Source organism: Rhyacophila brunnea, unplaced genomic scaffold, assembly GCF_057557595.1.
Source record: "Rhyacophila brunnea isolate RB1 unplaced genomic scaffold, BYU_Rbru_1.0 scaffold_15, whole genome shotgun sequence".
NCBI lineage: Eukaryota > Metazoa > Arthropoda > Insecta > Trichoptera > Rhyacophilidae > Rhyacophila > Rhyacophila brunnea.
The window spans coordinates 30180259-30203090 of NW_028232806.1; the positions used below are offsets into that span (position 1 = coordinate 30180259).

General features: G+C 33.0%; 1 protein-coding gene across 2 annotated transcripts; it reads left to right on the forward strand.

The window, feature by feature from the left end:
* The first annotated feature begins 206 nt into the window (after nucleotides 1-206).
* Nucleotides 207-19993, forward strand: shrb (charged multivesicular body protein shrub). 2 transcript variants are annotated; one of them, XM_085943326.1, is made up of 6 exons: nucleotides 207-523; nucleotides 2719-2896; nucleotides 4607-4757; nucleotides 6069-6174; nucleotides 8447-8491; nucleotides 18433-19993. In XM_085943326.1, the coding sequence occupies exons 1-5, from the start codon at nucleotides 343-345 to the stop codon at nucleotides 8482-8484; spliced, it is 654 nt and encodes a 217-aa protein (XP_085799452.1). In that variant the 5' UTR covers nucleotides 207-342; the 3' UTR covers nucleotides 8485-8491; nucleotides 18433-19993. The 2 variants fall into 2 exon arrangements, with proteins under 2 accessions (XP_085799452.1, XP_085799451.1); XM_085943325.1 differs by lacking the exon at nucleotides 18433-19993 and adding an exon at nucleotides 8825-10468.
* Nucleotides 19994-22832: the final 2839 nt, after the last annotated feature.

The following is a 22832-nucleotide window of genomic DNA, read 5'->3' on the forward strand; positions in this document are numbered from 1 at the left end:
TATTTAAATTGTGGTGTCGTAATGATTAAGTTGTTTAGTATATTATTATATACTTAATACACAAATAAAACTATTCAATTATTTCTAATTGAGCTAAATAAATTGTTCTAAATATTTTTCATAGCCCAGTAAAGACGTGGGTAGATAAATAAAGATTACGTCATTTTGCTCAATAATTACACTGTTTAAAAATATACGCTCTAGCCACACTGGTGACGCATACTTCAAATTTGGGTGACTGGAGTTGATCTGCGATCCACTTTTCCTTCACGGATGGTGTTGATTTTTATATCGAGTATAATATTATTTTCAGCGTAATTAGGAAATTTAAAATCATCCAAGATGAGTTTCTTCAGCAAAGTGTTCGGTGGGAAGAAAACTGACAAGGCCATGACGACTGGCGAGGCCATTCAAAAATTACGAGAAACCGAAGAAATGTTAGTCAAGAAACAGGACTTCCTAGAAAAGAAAATTGACCAAGAAATCGTAATGGCGAAAAAGAATGCCACGAAGAACAAAAGAGGTTAGTCGAAAACAATTTTCCGTCAAATTCGGAATTATTGACATCACAACAGCAATAAAGTGAAATCCAATTTTTGACAGTTAGGATTGACCTTCATAAATAGATAAGTAATCATCTTTGTTTTCATATCGCTTTCTTTTTATGGTCGCCTAGTATACCCGTTTATTCATAATTATTATTGTGGAATAATGTCATAAACTATTTGGAATCAAAACTGTTCAAAAAGTTTTTGGAGAGCTTGATTTTCATCAGGAATTATTCCCTATGACATTTGGTCACATAAAGCTGAGGAAAGAAATCAGAATCTTAGAAGGCATAGCGAGCAGCAACAGCAACAGCAATTCTAATGTTTTCCATTACTTCAACTGAAAATATCCTCTAATTAGTAAGACCTGTGCAATGACATTATTAATGGACAAAGTAGCTAGCAAGTAAATTCGAGCATAGCGACATTCGCACATGTATATGTAGACATCACGCAATTTCCATTATGCGATATCACGCATCGAGATTTTATAGCAATATCACCTTTATTGTAATGGTGTTACAACAGTGTTTCTAATGTGAATGTTTATTTGAGCGAACCCGTTCGAACCGAACCATTCGACATACCCGACAAAAAGCATCGGGAATTTATAGCAATATATTAACCTTCATTGTAATGGCGTTAGAACAGATTATGCCATTTGGCAGACCCGACAAAAAGTGTCATTTTTTTTCCAGATACTTCGTCCATATTAATGTCATTGGACATATTATGTGTCTATCGTCAGATTAACATCAAATTTTGGTACTGTTCGGTAATCAGGAATACAGCGGAAAACACATTTTGAAAATAGCCGATAAACTGGATTATTTGTTAGTTTGGGTTAGTTTAGGTTGGGTTAGGTTTGGTTAGGTTAACCTAACAAATAATCCAGTTTATCGGCTGTTTTCAAAATGTGTTTTCCGCTGTATTCCTGATAACCGAACAGTACCCAAATTTTTATAAAACTGTTAAAACTTCTACATATTTCTTTTGGAAAAGACCTCATGCACTAAGTCAGTGATAGGGAATGGTGTGAATTACTCCAAAAATTTAAATCTTGGTTATAATCAATAGGTAAATATAATTGTACAAAAAATAATAATATTTTTTAAGTGACGTGACGTGAAAGAAAAATTGAACGTAAGTTTTATGATTTTAAAGAAAGCGATAAAAATTGTGCTGCATTTTACAACAATCTATCTTTACAAACATAGATTTTCTACTCCCTTGGAACAGAAATCGGTTGAATCCCTAGGACAGTATCCAAATTGCTCTGCAGGTCTATTCCAACATAATACCCAACTCGAAAATCATGCAAAATTATGATAAAAATGCTATGCGCTTAGTATGAAATAACTCTTTTAATGGCTGTTCCGCTAGGTGTGTTAGTTAGATAACCGCTCGGGCATTTAATTTACTGTGACATTAGCCATAACGTATTGCACAAGCGCGCCATCATACTGAGCAAGTACTATCTCGCTTGAAGCACGAATTCGAACTTGAATGAAACACCGGTACTAACTGCCTAACCACAGATCTTCTTCTTCCACGGCGCTACATCCCGGGGTGGGATTTGGCCTCCTCCACAACCGCTCTCCACTCACTCCGGTCTCTCGCCACACTTCTCCAGTTGCCAGGTCTTTCTATATGGTAACCATTCCACTTCTACGGCGTCAGCCCATCTCTTTTTTGGACGGCCTCTGGGTCTCTTCCGTTCGTTGGGGTAGCCACTTCGTCATGATCCTTGGTGCTCTAACTTCAGGCATTCTTTCCACATATCCCGCCCATCGTAGTCTTTGGGACTTACAGTATCTTATGATTGTTTGCTGTTCAATCAGCACTTCCAACTCGTGGTTCATTTTTATTCTGTAGTTTTTCCATCGTGGGTCCAAAGATGTTCCGGAGTATTTTGCGCTCGAAGACAGCTAATTTATTTTCCTCGTTTTGAGTCAAGCACCAAGTCTCACACCCATAAGTGACCACTGGCCTCATAATTGTTTTATATATTAGAAGGTTAACCTAACCACAGATAACCGTTTTGTATTTCGTGGAGGTGAGGTTATTTTTCATTGGATTGTTTTTTGGCTTAAAATTCTGGAATTTTTCCAATGTCGCATATCATCCGAAGAAGTAATGTGTGAATTATCATTTTGTCTGTCCTATGCAGCTGCCATACAAGCGCTAAAAAGAAAGAAGCGATACGAGAAGCAGCTGCAACAGATAGATGGAACACTTAGTACAATTGAAATGCAACGGGAGGCGCTGGAGGGGGCCAATACGAACACGGCCGTGCTCACCACTATGAAATTAGCTGCCGATGCCCTCAAAAGTGCACATCAACACATGTAAGGGTTATTTTTACTTTTCTATTTGATTTCAAAAAAAAATATTACTCCGTTGTCAATTGGTTGTAAGATTAATTTCTATATTGTGAGTATTTTAAGAATGTGTACCATGTGTGGTATCGTGTCCGGAAACTTGTACGTATGCAGTTCGCCGTATCACACTTCACCGTGAAATGTTGTATCGGAAATATATGGCTGTATAAGACCGTCCAATGTCTTTGGGTCGTATAGTACTGACATAAAAATCATGTCTAAATAAAATACGGTTCTGGTCGGTTTACACGTTACAGGAAGCCAGCAGCAAAAAAATTTTGAAAATTGCCGATATACTGGATTATTTGTTAGGTTAGGTTAGGTTTTCATTCTTGAATTCAGGAATTTTGCCAAAATCAACTATAAAAATTGAATTAATGCTCATATTGAATCTAATAAAATTGGAGACCGTATAGTATACGGTCATCTCTTTCCGCTCACGGCGAAATGTGTTACGCACAATTTACATGTAACCGTGTGGTATTTGCTAAAATATATATTTTGCATTAATAAGTTTGCAATCAAAGGCATATCTATTGCAATTGAGCGCCTTTCTGAAAAAATAATGTTACCCTAAAATCTTATGAAATCGAGATTAAATCAAATAAACATGATGCTGTATCAAGATGCAAACCACATTCTCCAGGAATGTCTTGAAAAAGGAAAAAACTGCTCAAGTCAGTCCGACCACTAAGACCAATTTTATTATATTTAGAAAATTTGCGGCGTCATACTGCCAACATGAAGATTTCTTCACTTAGATTGTTCGGCAGTTTTGTATTACCCTTTGTTATAAATTACATTTATTAATTTTGCCTCAAAACACACTTGAGTGCGTGGCACCCTCAGTCTTGGGTAACTGCTTCTAAGACCTTCCCAGTCATAAAAAAATAATCAGTGAATCAACCATGAGTCGAAGCATGTGAATAGATTCCCACCACGGTCATCCCTAGGTAAGGGGAAATGGAGTAAGTCCACTCTACATTCTCCATGCCCGGTGGTGTACTGCCAAACTTTACTTATTCGTCAACCAGGCAGCGGAGTCGTCATGGCTATATCGATGTAGCCTTTAGCAAGCACATCTCAACGCTGCCCAGTGCCATTGTTTGTCGAGTTGTCTCTGTGCAGAAATGAGATTCAGCTTTTATATTGAGGATAAGATATGGGCACACTATGGTTAAAAGATTTGACGTTATCATGGGGGAAAACAATTCGCGGCTGTGTGATTCAGGATTGTACACATAATGGTACAATGCCCCAAATTTGAGGGACACGGAGTAGAGCTACGACTTACAGGTGTCTTTGAGTACATCGATGAACTGAAATGTGCCCTGCCATTGGGAATAGGAAAGCTCAGTAAAATCGTAAGTTATCTAACGGAATCAGAGGGAGGACCTGAAGAATTAATCCTCATTTAGGGAAGAAGAGATGACATCAGAAAAATTACAAAAAAAAACACGATACTATTATGTAGTGCCATCTGTCGTCTAGATTAAATAATGAATTTTGCCTCGTAATTCAGCGTATCATTTGAACTGAATTCCATAAACTTGTGAACCAAGGATTCGGGGACAGTTCGATAAATCACAGGAAGTTTTCCAGGAAATGTTTCAATTGAGCCGATCTCTATGCTATTATATTGTACTAATGAGTATTTTTTTTTTTTTTCGTTTGTAGGGATGTGGACCAAGTACACGATATGATGGATGACATAGCCGAGCAGCAAGACGTTGCGAAGGAAATTAGCGATGCCATCAGTAGCCCTGTTGCCTTAGGACAAGACATCGACGAGGAGGAGCTGGAGAGGGAATTAGAAGCTCTCGAACAGGTCAGCATAAGTATCCATCATATTCTATGGAGACAGCGTGAACTTCATCTTTATGTTCCCTTTCAGCTAATAGTACACATAATCAGTCAATGCAGCTGTCGTTTCATGTTGTTACCAATTCACCATTGTGTGTATGACTGTCTAGTCAGGAAGTTCTTCTTACTTTAACAACCTTCTATGTTCCCTTGAATTATTAGTAGCTGCAATTGGTGCATCGTCAGTTGGTGCAGTAAATTAAACTAGCAACTAAAATGATTAATAGATAAAACCTCAATTTAGCTGAGAATACACAAAACGCAAACATTGTGTATAGAAAACTATAACATGGACTTTCAGTAAAAGAGAGTTTTAGAAACTTTCGAATCGCAGTGTGGTACGGAAAGGTATGGGCATAATGTGTAAGGACAAAAAAATAATTAGATAAGGGAACACACAAGAGGATGCGATGTGATCGAATTCGCTAAAAACGGCATGAAATGGAAAATAGTAAGACACATAACTCGAAGAAGACACATGTCCTGGACAAACTTAGATGGGATTGCTTAAAACCATTACAATGGAGTTCTACCACGTAAACGGCAGTTCAATTATTAATGAAATAAATCACTTAAAAATTAATGAAAAATATGTATAGCACAATTTCACACTAAAATGATAAATATTGTTTTGAAAATATACACAACGTTGACAATGAAGTTGCGAATTGTGGCTTCACAGTACATACAATTTTTTATCAGAGTTAACTCGCTCATGGCACCTCCGGGTTAAGTTCTGCGGAAGTAAGTGAGAACGCAATGCACTGGATTGTTTGAAATCAGCTTGGAGCTATGTGGCTTGTTTTTTTTTTGCTACGATCATGGAGATGTTTAAGCAAATCTGATATAATATCTCATTGGCTAAAATCACTCCATACTAATCAGTCAATACCTCATTGGCTGTGTACCGTTCAATAGCAATACGCTGACCAATCAATGGCTTCTAATGCGTTACAAACTGACTGAGATTGTGTATGCATCAAATCTATGTTAATTTAGCTAAAGGCTTGTCATGTATGGTAAATCAATGATTCGGAGATACCTTTATCCAGGCTGATAATGATGTGAAACTTATTGTATCTGGATCATACTCAACTCTGAAATATTCCAGCAGATACTATTTTTCATCTTCACAAAAGAGACCGCTATCCGCTGCATTAGACACAGATTAAGGAAAACTAAAATTAAAATACCTAACTATTTTTCATTCCTAAGTTAGTAATTATATCTCCTTATATTGTATTGTTATATTGAATAACATTTTATGGTGTTACAGGAGGAGTTGGACAAAGACTTGCTCGGTGTCGGAGAGGCTGATGCAGAATTACCAGAAGTGCCTACGGCTGAACCAGTCAAAGACAAGGAAAAAGAGAAACCCATGGGTGAGTTTTCAAATTTTTTACAAAAACATTGAAAATTTACAAAAGTTTTTTTCGTGTTCTACGAAAATACCATGTTATGTGGTTTTCTTGTTTTTCAGAGTCACAGATATGACCTCTGACAAAATTTTTTACATAATACCTATAACCATTTGCTTACTGCCGTATAGTCAATTTTTTGTATTACAAATTCCTTTATTGCAAAATTATTATGCAGTTTTACACTATTAATTTTGATTCGATTTTCACAAATATTGGTAATAAAATATGATCGTATATAAAGTATTATTGACAAAAAAAATGGATTACTAAGCACTCATGTGAAATGAGTCACTTATATAAGCCTTTGCATTCCATTCATGACTCATTATGATTGATTAGAATGTTTAGATCATTTGAGTCATGGTAGAACAAAATCTCTCCTCATCTCATAAACCGAGTCACGAAGAATGAAATTTCCCTACATTCCTTGACCGTACAAGCCACTTCTTCATCTCTTGGTCTACGATCTGTTTCTCGGTTTCTCTCTTTTGAGCGTTCACGAAGAATTTTTTAAATGCCTATGTAGGTATGATGCAATAGTGAATGTCTCGTATCCGCGGTATGTCACTTTTAGAAAAAGGTTTAGAATCTAGTCCAGCCGGAAGGGTTGGAGTGGACCCTTTTTTGAGTTGCTCTGCTCCGGACCTAATACTTGCTCCAGGGTCTGCTCCGCTCCAGGTAAAAAGTTTTATAGGTTTTATAATGTAAGTACTTATACAAATGTTAAAAAATTTAAAAAATAAATAGTTTTGAAATAGGGTTTAATGGTACGTTTACATCTGACACTTATACCGTTATACTTATTTTATGTGTCTGACATAAAATTTCACTTACTGTTTACACCTGCATGGATCTGACATAAAATTCTCGTATACTTCTCGTTGAAATAAAGTCTCTACACTTTATTCAATGGCAACATTTGGAATAAATATATGCGGTGTTTACATATGGTATTGTAACTTATTCGGACACTTATTTCGTATACTTCTCAAAAACGTTATGTCAGTTGTCAATATGGGAATGTTAAAAAAGAAAGCAGCGAGTGTTATTATTTTAAGTCTTTTGGCAACAAAAAGGAGGAAAAAATGGTCTAGATGGGTGCGGGAATGGATTCAGCGACGAGAAGAACTAGGTGCCTTCCGTTTAATGTCAGAGTTTCAAATCGAAGATGCAACTCAATTTGTGAACTTTAGTTTGCAAGATTGGACCTTTTGCCAAAAAACAAGACACAATTCAGAAATGCCTCAAGTGTAGAAGAACGATTAACAGTAACATTGCGATATCTAGCACTTGATCGTCATTGCATATTCAATATAATATTATCGTAATACGAGTGCAGGTGTGGGCCAAAATGAATCAGGTAATACCATTTGAAGGGCATTTTTTCTTCACAGAGTGCATCAGAATTTATCGTATGTGCCGAGAACAAGCGATATTTTATTTTCGAACAAAATCCATAGAACACGGCAGATCCGATTTATTTCTCACTGTCTTTGATTTTTGACAGATCTCTACAGTACATTTATTAACGTAAACGTTGGGCATACATTCATGGTGTATGATAATTGATTGTCCGTTGTTTTAGAAATATACCTATGCAATTCACTACCTGTCAAACTACGAATAATGTGTCGGGTACTTGACATAAAAGTAGACGGTGGTCCAACTTCGGTGATATATCACTGCAAGTTCGGAATTGTCGAATACGCGGTGTTTACATTTGCGTATATAGGTAGATTGAATAAGTGACAGGTGAGTGTTGACACACGCAAAATAAGTGGCTGGTACAAATATAATTACTGTTTACACTTAGTGAATATGGTGTCATACATAAATATGACAATATAAGTGTCAAATGTAAACATACCATAATATTTGTCCTTTTCATTACCTATTGATTCAATTAAACAAAATTTCCGACAGCAAATCGTCTTTTATTATCTGCCTCTTCTGTCAAAAAAGTGAGGTTATTTATCACTCGGCAGTGTTGCCATATTTAAAATAATTCCAGTGTTGTAGTGTCAAATATAATATTTTCACTGGATTTTAGGACGAAAATTTAATAAGCAATAAAAAAAACATCCGGAGCAGTGGATCACTACAAATATTCGGTGCTCCTGCTCTGGGTAAAACCCCATTGCTCCACTGCACCGAGCTCGACTCCATGCTCTGAGTGTCTATCCAGCAGACTTTCAAGTGAATTTTAATTAAATATTATTTCATCATGTTACAGATCCTGCGTTGAAATCGCTCTTGGAATGGTCTACATAAAATTACTGTAAGTTTTAAACTCTAATATTTTATCTTTTTCACTTAATGTTATTTTTATCTGTTTCTGGTCATTTCATGCATGAGTATTTTTTGATTGTTTTCCCTTGGCTTCAATTGTCGAAGCCAGGATGTAGTAGATCCCCGTTTTATTGGTCCCTTTTTTATTTTGCTGATTAGTTCTTATCTCTAATTGATTATTTAGTAATTTTTGTTAGACTGAGGAATCTAATAATATCGTTTGCCTATCAGAGAGATTTGAATCTAACGTTAAATTTTATCTTCACGATAAATCACAGGTCAATGAGTAAAGTGTACAATATTCCGATTTAATTTGTTTCAGATCTGCCACAGCAGTGTTCGCAATCATGTAATAATGATAAAAAAATCTTCAGTCGGGATTATAAAAGAAAATTTAGTGCAAGTTGCCTCTGTCTATTTGTAAAATCACTCAGTTGATTGTAAATAAAATTATGTCTAGTATGCAAACAATATGGCCTTAAGGCGATATAACAGCTATCACACTATTAGTAATTTTATATACCTTAACATTTCCGCATGTACCTCAACACGATTTGTCTTTGGAGTCAAAATATGTACCTTTAATATAAAATTCATTCAAAATTAGTCAAAACAAGTCAATATTTTTAATGTTCACAATGTTTGTATGCTAATTTAAAAAGTTGAGATCTGTTTATTTGACTCTAAATGGGAAATCTAATGTAAATTTCAGTGAATGATAAACATTGGGAGAAGTAGATCAACAACAAAATTGAATCGTAGTTAATTAATTGTGTATTTACTATAAATTATATACACTAGCTATAATTATATACGAAAGCTATGTAATAAAAATGTAACATTTTTATGATTTCACTGAAACTGGGTATCGTAAATACATACATCCTTTTGTTACTACCCACAGTATCCTGTTTTTCCTAATTTTTCACTACAATGTAAATAATTAATGACTGTCAAATAAAATAGTCCGTGATAGGTCTGAATCTCTCTGAGAATAATATATATATTTATTTTTTTTGCTTTATAGTAGATACATTCACGTTGTTAATTGATTATCTCATTTGCTTTCTTGCTATAGGAGTGACGAGGGGAGTTTTGCATAATTTTTTGTATAGACTTGTAGTTATAATTTAATCAATGGCTGGTAGATGTTATATGGAATTTACTGCCGCTTACAGTTCAGTGTAATGTATCAAATATATTCATGAAGAGGTTCAACCAATCGCTCATCAATTAAACTGACACCTGCATTTTTGTAAAAGGTAATAGCTGTGATGATTAAGGTCCACTATGCATAGAATGTTAACGTTGAATCAAAATACTGACAAAAGTCATGCATATATCAAAATAGAATTGCATATGCGAAAATCTTAACCAACAAAGCAACAACACTGAATTCTGAAGTCAAAATTGTTACCATTTTTTAAATGTTGTTTGGCTGGTAATTATTATATTTTTTGTATGCTTTATCAGTGGTTAATTGAATAAATGGATACATTATACTTACAGTATCTTCTGATTCCTATATTTTTTTATTGACATGCCAATGAAATTCATATATGGCATCATTCTATTTGCGTGATCGATGTAAACATAATGTCAAAAATATAATAATATAATAAAGCATATATTTTCCTCTGTCGAAAAACAAGTAAATGACATTAAAAACAGTATTTATGTAATTATTCCTGGTTGAAATACGACAGCTGTCAGATTTGCATTCGTTCTTTATTTAACACTAAACACCATATGCTCAAATAACTGCTGTTTAGTGATTAGTGACATTCTATGCATCTTGGCCTAAATTAGAAGAATAATTTCATGTATCCACCTAAATAACATTAAAACTCAGGTGTAATTTATCTTAGTTTATAGATAATTGATAAACATCGTGTAAATTTGTTATTTTTTTCACTACAATCCATTTTGTAAAAGAGCCAATGATAAATAGTATCAAAATGACAGTAAAATGTTGCGGTTTTCTTTAATTTTCCACGGCTGACGGAAAGCATAATATTCGAAGATAAATATTTTTTTAAAACTATAATTAACATATTATAATAATACAATTATTATAATTATTTTGAGTTAAGTAGGTGTTTGTTATGTATGGAAGTATTTGTGATTATTGCGTCATATCATTTAGCTTCTTGTTTATTAGCCCAAGCACCACCACACAATACCAAATAATCATGGATTTACTCACAAGTAATATCGTTTTTAAACCCACTTCTCAACGGTTGCTATAAAATAAATACTATGACGTGTTTCTACATGAAGGAACACCGTCTTTGGCCTGACGTAGCCTATTTTAGTAATTCTTTCAAGTCTTACGTCTTAAGAAAATATTTGTGTGTGATGGAAAAAGGTAGTGAATACTTAATTAACATCATTAGTTTATAGAACTGCCAAAAGAAGATTAGTTTTGGACTACTTTGTAAGCAAATTTTTATGTTTCAATCTTTCTACCACTTACATAATACCCCGTTTACACGTGCATGGATTTACTGTTAACAGTAAGTATTATCGTGGCCATAACAAGAAAATGTATGGGAAAACATGTATTATCCTGCGGTTGCAAGCTTGCATGCATGAATCAAAAAAGTTTGGAAGCTTCTGAATTTTCATGCGACAGGGATTGATCTGTGCCTGGGCAGTAAAAGATAGTGGCGAACCTGCCGGCAAAAAAACGAACTATACTCATTTTGGGGTTAACCGGTTTTTACGACCTGTCAAATAGTACAATAAAAGTACAGTACAGTAAAAAAAAAAGTACCATAAAATGACTACTTCGTACCATAAAATGACAGTCAGCACTTTTACGTGTTAACAGTTATTGTCACGATAGTTTAAAATACGCACTATTGCCGCCAGTAAATCTATGCACGTGTACAGGTGCTATTATACATTATGACTAATTTGACACATTCAACTAATTTGTCAGACATATACCACGTTCTCACGTGGCGTATTTCTTTCATTCAAGTGTCTGCTAAATTTTAAACTAGAAATCGAAAAGAATGTTACCACGTAACGATTTAACTTAAACCAATAGTTGGTTATCACCTTAGTTACTAGGAAACCAGTCGTATGTTGAATGACTAAAAGTTGAAAAGACCTCAAGTTTGTTCAATTCAACTTGCCAGTTGATCAAGTTTGTTGAAATGTGGTTCCCACTTATCAATTATTGACATTCAACTGTCATATTTTAACACATTGTTGAATGGCAAAAATCACCATGTGAGAATGCGGTGTTTGCTTTTTCCTTTCGCACACAGATATAATACCGTCTTGTTACAATCAACACAACATCAATTAGCTGTGGACGCATTTTACAATCTTTATTGAATGCAAGGTCACTTTTTGATTGACAAATGCTCTATTTCAACCGATTAAAACTGCCGTGATATACGTAGTTTTTGATAGTTAAACCTTGACCTATCTTTATAAAAATATTTGAATACACAATGAGTGTGGGAGTATGAAACAAAATGTAAAAATAATTGAATCACCATTTCCGTTCCATTTCTTTATGAAAGCCATTCATCCAAATATATAATCATCAGGAGCGCAACAATCTGAGATGGGTCCCGGCTTCCTCCTACAACTCTTTTCACTGTCAGCCCTTTCCAGTTCGGTATCTCAAGTATACGACAATCATTGATGGCTCAATGAATTTTTGCCCTGCCTCTTCTGCATCCTATTGGATTGCTAAATATTACTCTCTTTGCCAGTTCATTCTCATTTATATGATGTCAGAACAGTCTGTCATCAGCATTATTGTATTTTCTCAATTTGTTGTCGCCATTTTAGTTGGTCTAAATACGGCTGAAAAATTTTCTTTCAAAAGTACCTATTCAGGGCCCAAATATATAATCATTGAGTAAAATAAACATGAATTTTAAGTCAGATTCGAACCTTTATTGATTAGAATGGGTGTAATAAACATATTTCTGTGCAAGTTAACAAGAGAATGATATTTAATTTATCATTTTTCTTATTTCTTAGTAGTGGCATCAATTATTTCAGACGATTTTTAGATTTATTATATAACAGGTGGAAAATTGGTCATTATGTTAAATGTTGAGGTTTTAACAAGACAAACTTCAAAAAATGTTTACAGGAAATTATCTTTAATGACTGATGACGTTCATGTGTTAAACTAAAAAATCACTTTTCCTTGTCTACAGTGATGGTCACTTGATTTGCTGGCAGCACAATTTGCAATGAGTATTGCCAGAAGTGCCGTAAATTTCGGTTTTGTTTGGGCATAACCTGTTAACTGCAAAATGTTGAATTTACAGGAGAGCCATTTTAAGCTATGAATTGCTCACATAAATTTCAGTTCGTTTTTTTGTTCAAAATTGAAAAAAAAAACATTTAAAAATAAATAACTGAAGAAGAAGAAGACAATGCTTAGATTGTCAATTATTTCACTAATTAGGAAAATAAGGTCACTTATCAGTGAACAAACTATGATAAGGTCTTTGGTCATGTTTTGACCAAACTAACCACTGTTTGTTTACATATCATATTATTACAATAGCGTTTTGACCATTTTAAGTGAAATATAGATATCGGGTTATTACCAAATGGAAGATAATACTATAGTGACCCAATTTTTACTCTTAACATAAAATGACCAAAAAAGCAGTTATCAGGTATGCCCAAACACCACCGATTTATATATTAGAACTTCAAAATCTAAATGTACTGTAAATACTCACACAATAATGTTAAGATATATTCTTAAATACATAGTATATAATATGGCTATTGGAACCAATGTAACTACGTGGGACATCGTTGCTTTTGGTTCTAGTAGCCTCATCTCTCTGTGGTTCGTTAAAGGAAAACGATATTACTTATAAAACAAATCCAGTGCTTTTAAAATAGGTGTATTTATATTATATTAATAAAGAAATCCGTCTCATGGCAAAAGATTAAATATGTTTTTTTACTTTCATAAAATGCATGTGTTTGCTTGTTCAATGAAATATTAAAAGAGCAATTAAAATAATTAGGTTAGTAAATTAATTTAAAATAAATAAAAATTTGCAACAAAATAATAGTCTTATTATTTTTGAATCACAATATCGGTATAGATGTCCATAAAAATGATGTCACACGATTTTCAATATTTTTGATAATCAATTTCAGTATAATGTTCTCATAGAATATTTCATTCTCAATTATAGATACTGTGTTGGTTTTGTAATATCGACACCTCCTACGTAGTCCGTAACTGCAAAATAGTACTTTTCTATAGTACGATTTTAGTAAATTTTAATGACACCACAACATTTATTTTTAATGCTGAAATCGTAATTTTTTAGTTGATTGATATATTATATTGATTGAATTTTTGTTTTTTTTTCGATTGTATTATTTTTAAAATTATTTAATAAAAGCAATCAAGTCAAAATCGCCAAAAACGCAGTTTTACAGTTATACAGACTTTTACGTAGGAGGTGTCTATATTGTCACATTTTCTGAAATCCCTCTGAACTCCTTCCCTTCATTAGGTGTGACGTCATGTATGGACAATCGTTAACGTGTCCATTTTAATATTGAAATATCTGGTTATACCTGCCTCTAGGAACACGGCCTCAAAGATAGCAACCATACACAATAAACACATTAACTCTACCTACTTCCTGAGCATAGTGGAGAATAAAATATTCTTCGAGAACAGAATACTGAAATCAATGATTGAAAGGATGGAGTTAGAAAATGTTAATTAATTTAGAAAGGGGAGACAAATTTTATGACTGGGGGAAGGGGTCACAAATACTGAAAATTGTGCGACGTTATTTATGGATGGAGACATTAATGACGCGTCATATTGATTGAACAAACATGTGAATTTTGCTCAACTAACAGAATTCCAACCTATTTTACAATGTTTTTTCTTAGCTCATATTCTGATTTGTCCGGTACAAATCTTGCAATCGATTTTTAACTAACTTCCCGACTAGCTAGACATTTGAAACTTTTAGAATATATCAGAACACGATGCCAATGCATTTTTTTAATACTTTTAGCCATCTTTAAATAGAATTGAATTCATTTTCAGTTAATTCTGTTTTGTATGAAAAGTTATTTCGACACCATAATTGGTTGCTAGGGCTCTGGGGTCCTAGCAACTAAATTGTTAATATATACTTGCGTTACTATGGAAATCAATATGACATGTCAAGTACAAATTTTTTTGATCGTTTAAGCTAGTCAAGTTAAGTTTATATGGTTCAACAGAATTTAAAAACGTATATAAAAAGTTCTTTTTATCTTGTAATTATTTCACATCAATTAAAAGCATACTAACATGACAGTCTTACTATTCTTACTCACATTAAATTTGAAATATTTTACTTAATTTGTAAGTGTTTTTTGAAACAGCATAGTCAAGTTAATTATTACCTATATTTATAACACATTTTTTTCATCAACAGTTCTAAATTATTATGTATACTTACATTTATTTAAATAAATAATTAAAGTAGGTTGTTTCAAAGAACTCGCTTCTAAAAAAAATTGAATGTCAGGTAGAATAGTTCTGCATTCAGTTGATCAGAATTCTGCATTGTGTCAATCCCAAAACAATTATTATGCCTTCTATTATACACTACATATTTCATAATATTAAATATGAATTCGTAACCTTGCAAAGAAAGTATCTATTTCCTATAAGTATGATGTAATTGTGCATCTAATTATAATTACATTTATTCACCTGTTGTGACACTTCATTGTTCATACAATCGCCAATATAGTGAAGATGTGCTGTACTGCATGTAAATTAACCCTTGCCTTATGTCGTAAGGATGAATGAAGCATTGTCACTTTCCCTTTCCCAATAGCTTTGTGACAGAGATATCAGTATAGATTTATTGGTGACAGATAACAGTTCGAGTGATTTCAGATTTTTGAAAATGTTAAAGTTAAGATCTATGTGCAGTGTAAGTAATTATTTCTAATCTAACTCCATATACTATAAATAATTTATTTTATTAATTATATCAAGGCATTGAATTTAATTTATCCAATTAATACGGTATATTATATTTAAAAATCTAATACTCAGGTTTCACCATTTGATCTCTTCTGGCTATGTCAATACGAAAGTGTACTAATTTCAGTTAAATAAGTTTGAATTTAAAATTTATTTCCATCAAGGACTTTAGCGGCGACGACTCTTTACTACGTGATTATTTAGTAGTTGCGTTATTTGTAAAAATGTCATATTGGACATAAAAATTGAAAAACCTCTGGATTGCGACAAGCCTAGTGCAAGACTAAAAGAAAATAAAATGAAACTGTTAGTTTGAAAGTTGGTAATCTCCATATTACGCTATTGCAAAAAACTGTCTAGTGCATTCAGGACTGCAAACAGAATATTTTCATTTTGCATCTATGTTAGTAAACAATTTGAAAAAGCGAATAGGGTAATAAAATGTCCGTATCGTCATTAAAATTAATAAATAATCATTATGTTTAAAGTTAATAAAAAATGGCGGCTGATGAATATAAACGACTTTGCAATCAACCTTTAGTTAGATTTTATTTAATTAACAGACACAGCTAGACTTGGTAATTATTGTATGAATATACACAATTTCTGGCATAACACACTAACTGGAGAATACTAGTTTTGAGTAATTTGACTTTGAAGTTGTTAAAATGTTTGAAATGGTCTAACATGTGAGTTTATTAAGTAATCGTAAAAAGGATGACTTTAAAATAAAGACTGTTTATTTATTAAGAAGGTTTCCAGACGGTAAAGTTTGAAATGAGGAACATTTTGGTATAACTAACTCAATATGTAATTTTTTCATTAGTGTCTTCTGCCAGAACAGTGATGATATTATGAAAGGATTACCAGTATTATGAGACTATTTTCCCCCTACTTTGTTCAGAATGTGAATATCGAATATAATACCAGATGACAATATTTTTCCAATCTGTCAGGATAATTTTAATGGTAACACTGAAATATCAAAAAATATCTACCTGTCATTGCATCGACTCTATCATTGACTTTATTTATAGGCCCAGTGAGCTCATTTTGTTTTTTTCTTCTTTGCAGTAGGTTATAACACAACTTATAATCCGCCTGCTACCACTTTTCAACACTTTTTGCATTATTAACACGTTTAAACACTTTACACGAACTTGCAGCACGCACAAATAATGAACGTCAAATGATTGCAGGGTGAGGGGAACGAAGAGGAAAGGACTAGGGAGGATTGTAGTTCTCGAAACGGCTAGGCTTCACGGTATACTTGCCGCAGTCTAATGAACTTATGTTAGCTAACCTTTATGACAATTTTTAAACAATAATAAATAACCAATAAAATATTAATATGATTTAACAAACTCCATGGAATTATTTTTTGCAAAAATATATAATCTTTTGCAGTGTTCAATAATAATGCAATCCAGTGTTCACACTAACATTAATGTGTGTTTTGAAAGAATGAAAACAGCAATTATTTACTCTTGGCAAAACTGTAGTTTGTATAGCTTTTCTATGCTGCATGCATTAGTTTATTTTATGAACTGTAAAACAAAGACATGACATATCCATTTTCGGAAATATTTGTTATTGGATGAAAGTATAGATAGATGCCATATTTACTTTAATTCTTGTATTCTAAAGCCGGGTACTCATTGGCGAGCCATAACTGTGACTGGTGCAGTTACAGTAACTAATATGGATGCCAAATAATTATTTCGCATCTATAGTTGGTTACAGTATCTGGAACAGTTACAGTTATGACTCGCTAATGAGTACCCAGCTTTAGAATTTGTCTAGTGTCAGCTTAGATTATGGCAAATTGCATATCTACGTCCTGGATCCTGAAGATGTTGATTGAAAAATAACATTTGAAGTACTTGGTTAAGGTGGGATTCAAACCTGTGACTTTCTCATGGACGGCAGAGAGATATTTCTTATAGCTTACTCAAACCCCAAGAAGAAAATATGATCGTCATGCGGTTACCTTAAAATTTTCACTGCTAATAAAATATCTCATACGTTACCGAAAACTTAATACGTTATTAAAAATAAAAAACTCTCATCAATACGTATCTATGTACACTAATTTACTAATTCAAAATACCTACATGACCTGCTGGTTCCGTATCTATCTAATATTATCAGCTAACACTGCAGTCAAAGAAAGATAAATACAATGAACCTTCAATATGTATATTAACTACACCAAGAAAACAACATAAAAGTATATGCACTTGACAAAACAAAACCAATTTATCTAAAAAAATGTTTTAACAATAAATAATAATTCATTTGCCAAATTTCTTATTTTCTCACCGGTATAAACGCTCCTTTAATAGCACAGTCACTGCTGACCAGTTAATTACCACAACTCGGCCAGTGCTCAAGACACGCCTGGCGTGTAGCAATTAGCATGATAATTAAATGTGGTAATTGACTGGTCAGCAGTGGATGTACATGTATCTAATGGCCACACGCCAGGTTTTGTGGCCAGTGTTTTGAGCACTGACTGTTTTAACTGAGAATTTTATGACAAATGCTCAGAACAACCGACCCGCCACAGGTACCGATATAAAGTGTAGTGCATACATAATAGTGTTTTTAATTGCCGATACCAAATTTCAAGAATAACAGTAACTCTGTAGATTTTCTGTCAGTACAATTTTTATATGAACTCAGGAGCCGTGCTCAGTACACCAAACGTGTTAAGAATACTACATATCTTTATCCAACGTTGTTTAGTGACATTCCAGGATACTACAACCTAGCGACGTAAAGAAACTTGGTCTAATCAGTCAGATCGTATCTTAATGTTACATCAGGCTGATGTTAGTAGACATGGCATCTCTACCGGGCTACATAAGTCCTCGCCATCAGTGAAAGATTTTAAATTCTCTTTTGTTCTTTTGCAGATATTCCTGCTTTTCTGTCTGCTTGACTCCGCTTTGCCCCTGATAAACCTGCAACAACTAGACTTCTTAAATGTTGGCGGATTCATACGCGCAAGCCGAAACCTTCTGGTGGGCGATCCGAGGTTCACGAAGTCTCTCGATATGCCATTCGACCCGTACCAATCCGACAGGCTTAAGGGATCTTTTCAAAGAACTTACGGCTTCAGAGGAGAAAATTTAGTTCATGCATTGGGAGCTGGCTATTCCATCAATCAACTCAAAAGCTTCGGAGCTACTTAAATTAATATTTATTATTTCTAAGATAATATGATGATAATGTTTTCGGATGTTTTGGAAACACAAACAACCTTTCGAGAAACATATAACTGTGAAAGCCTAAATAATTCATCAAGTCATCAAACTTACTCTATATGAAAAAGAAGAAGGAGAAATAATGGGATACGAGGATATGCATTTACATAGTTGATTTAGCCTATAAAATCTGTAAATTTTTCTGGTTTCCGTATGTTCAAATTTCATAATTTATCTTTTATAACAGGTTTCGTAAAGGTAGCTCACGTAACTGCATGCTTTAACGTCTGTACTATTATTTTTCCCAAGCATTTTGATTGTACAAGTAGTGTCTTGAAGATTGTTGAATTTTCAAATGCATGATTGTATACTTGCGCAAGCATAACTGGACATGTGTAAGCAAGTTATTGCGGGCGAGCACTTGGTGGAGAAGAACGCGCTACGACAAGCAATCTGAGATTCATGTTTATCCAAATTTTCCGAAGTGAGTCATGTCTCTCGCGTATTAAATTCAAAGAGTTTCGTGATAATACGAAGGAGGACATGGCATATAATATTAATTCATCAACCAGTCTTTACACCAGATACTGTATTTCTTCTGCGTGTTATTCTTTCGAAAATTAGGAAAAAGCTGCCAAAGTGTGCGCACAAACATGCACTGTTCAATCATGCTTGTGCCATGTGTAGGTACTAGGTACTCTACATGCTTGTGCAAAAAGATTGATCATGCATGCTTGTCAAGCATTCAGTTACGTGTATCACCTTTACTCAAATTCAAATACTTTCATTCCTATTTGTTTTTTTAAAGTATACTTTTAACAGATGTCTCATTATTTTCATCAAACTGTCGTTGGGCAATATACTCCACAATAAGTCTTAAGTATTCAAAGAAATGTAATAGATTTTCATAACGAAATTACCATAAATACTTAACATATCTCTTTTGTCATTTACTTTCAAGATCATAACTGCACCATTATCAATTTAGTTCATTGTATTCAATATATTTCATGATTATTTATTTTTATGCAGTATATTTTTTCTGGGGATAACTGGGGATACGCCGTATCTCCACCGTGCTGTTAAGTATTTGTTTTTCTCTGAATTCATTTGAAATTTTGAACCAAAAATCAGCGTAATACTCGCCTCTTAAAAAACACAGTATCCACGTATTTTGTTAGAAAAACATACTGAATAATATTATATATAAAATATTTACAATTTTGACGATAGTTACTTGTGAACACTTTGTAATTTGTAAAAATTAGATAAAAAAATATAGAATTAAATAAAATATTTTGATGTAAGTATGTAACTATTAATTTAAAATAATGTCTAAAAATAAGGTCACATTGTGGTAACCTTATAAATTTTAAGATTTAAATTTTTTTCATCAAAATATATTATTAATTACTGTCAATTCCTGATTGAATGCAATTGTAATTTTTATAATGAAACAATAATAATTGTTCTTTTATGATTGGGTTTGGTTTTGTTTTTGCAAAGTTGAATTGTTTTTTTTACCATGTCCGGTCTAAGAACATCATATGGGTCTCTATGGTGTGGAGGTTGTATTAACAGATTATAGTGTAGTAAATATGGATGTTAGCCACTTGCACAATCTATTATGTCCACACTCTGACTCTAAGCATATATTGAAAAACAATATGTGTATTTGCCAGACCCAGGGTTCAAATCTGGGACGCATAAGCAGATGGGTTAGCTGCTCAGCCTTCGTGGCTTTTTATACATACCTACCTAATAATATTAATTGTATACCTTTCTCGATTGCAATGTTTTAACTACAGTAGAACCCCGGTTATCCGGACTAATTGGAAATGACGATAATCCAGATAATTGAAAAAATAATAAAACATCTATTTTGATTTCAGAATATAAGTATCAACACCTTTTTAATGTTTTCTTCTTTTACTAATTAAGTATTTTAAGTTGTACATTTTTCTTAATGATACAAAACTAAATATCAAAATGAAATTCAGATAATCGAGGTCCGGAAAAGCGAGGTCTACCTTATCCCATTCATTGTTATTATAATTATGTAGAAAAGATTTGGTAACAATTTATTTTTGCATCAATAAAACCAATAAATGAAATTAGAATTATAAACGTCCATCTATTGTCAAAGAATTGAATTATGTTCGTATTATTTTTGTTCCGATAGTCAAATTTGATTGATTTTAGAAAAACTGTTTCTTTATTCAATTTATTTTCAAATTGAATTCAATGTTGCCTTACATTTTACTTACAATGAAATCCCAATTTTACGTCTTTGAAGGGACCGACCGACAAGAAGAAATCATACAAATTGATTTGGAGCATACTATATCAACGTGTCTTTCAACAATGTCCCTTTTCTCTTGAACTGACAATGTTTTTCTTTTTGAGACATTATTTGTACAATGTACTGAAATGAAACAGGGCTGAACAAACTACTCGCATGCAATTACCAAGAAAGCGTGAATTCCAGGCTTTTAAAATCAGAGTTCCACTAAATTTACTATATTAATCTTTATTTAGGCATTTTTTTTATACTTGTACTATATTATTTATATTTTGATTTATTAAACCATATTAATTTATTATTTTTCTTTTCTTATTTCTTTCTTTCCCCCGTTATTGATTATGGTGATCACTAAAATTACAGCTTTACCCTCTTTTCATCTTAAGAGATACTGCGCTGATCTGATTGCTTCAATAATAATTATTGATAGTCCGGTCAGCCATAGCATAGCAATGTTTTCCTTGGACGCCACTAATCATCACCTTCCTCTCCAAACTGCTCGGATTTCTTCTAGCTATATCACCAAATAATTGAACTATGGCTCTTCTAGAGGTAGATGAGAGACGTTTTTTGATGCCAAGCTTCTCCAAAATAGAAACGTTTATGTGCACCGCCATAGACCATATACTTTTTGCACTGCTGTCTATAGAATGTGGAGCAACTTCAAATCTCCAATGTCGAACTTCAAAATTCTCAGGGAGTCCAGGTTACAAACCATAAAGGAAAATTCAAAGAATCACCGCTTTAATAAAACTTTTTTGGTATTATGTATGATGCTGCTGTGATTTTTCCGTATCTTAATAAGATGACTTACTTAAATAAGATGATTACATTCTTGGAAATTGGATTTCTTCGCCTTTTACTTTCAGCTAATGAAGTCCCTGAAATTAAGCTATGGTCTTTCGATGAGTACAATCCTTTCTGCTCGATCGACAATCACCTTTATTTGACATTAGAATTTCTATTCCGACAAGAAATATGATTAGGCATTCAAATCTGTTACAAGTTGTTTATGGTCAACGATTTAATAAAACATGTATCTTGTTTCAATGAAATGCTGTCGTTAAGAATAATAAAATACCTCTGTGACCTCCAATTTTCATACAAACTTGCAACAAAACAAAAAAGTACTTTTATATTTTTTCGCTTACAAAAACGGCACTTGCTTTAGCAACTTTTATAGTGAAATTACAGTAGATTCCATCTGGTAGAAAACAATATCTTTTATTGTCGCATAGACTATAATTTTTTTATGTTAATTATATTATTCTTTAAAATTTAATACCATTGAATTTAAATTTGAGCACCAAATCATTACACATTATGTCTGGCTATTGGCTATGGAATCGTTACAAAATGTCTGATAATCTAAATTATTATACAGAATTTTTATTACAATATTATTTATATCCGGAGGATTCCTACATGCATAGTAATTATGTATTTGTAACCTTTGCCTATTGTTTTCTTTAATAGAATATTCTGGTCACAGTCAATCCGATATGCAATAAAATAGAACTGCCTTTTATTCAGTAAATCGAGTCTTCTAAATGTATTTATAATAGATTTTCAGGATTATTAATATTATCTTAATTACTATTATTATACTGAATAATTTTTAATATGAAGATATTTTTGTATTCATTATGTTTGAAATATACACATTTAAAAGCTTAACTGTCTATGGTTTATTATTTATGAAATACTCACTGCTTTACTTGAACAGAGAAATAGCACCATTCAACCTCTTTGTAGCCTATATTTTATGCTTTGTATCCTAAATAAAATTGAAAGAAGTTCCATAAAT

Coding starts and splice junctions, on each gene's coding strand:
- shrb (XM_085943326.1), top strand. CDS start 343: ATGAGTTTCTTCAGCAAAGTGTTCGGTGGGAAGAAAACTGACAAGGCC. Junction 4,758..6,068: donor AATTAGAAGCTCTCGAACAG/GTCAGCATAAGT, acceptor ATGGTGTTACAG/GAGGAGTTGGACAAAGACTT. Junction 6,175..8,446: donor GGAAAAAGAGAAACCCATGG/GTGAGTTTTCAA, acceptor ATCATGTTACAG/ATCCTGCGTTGAAATCGCTC.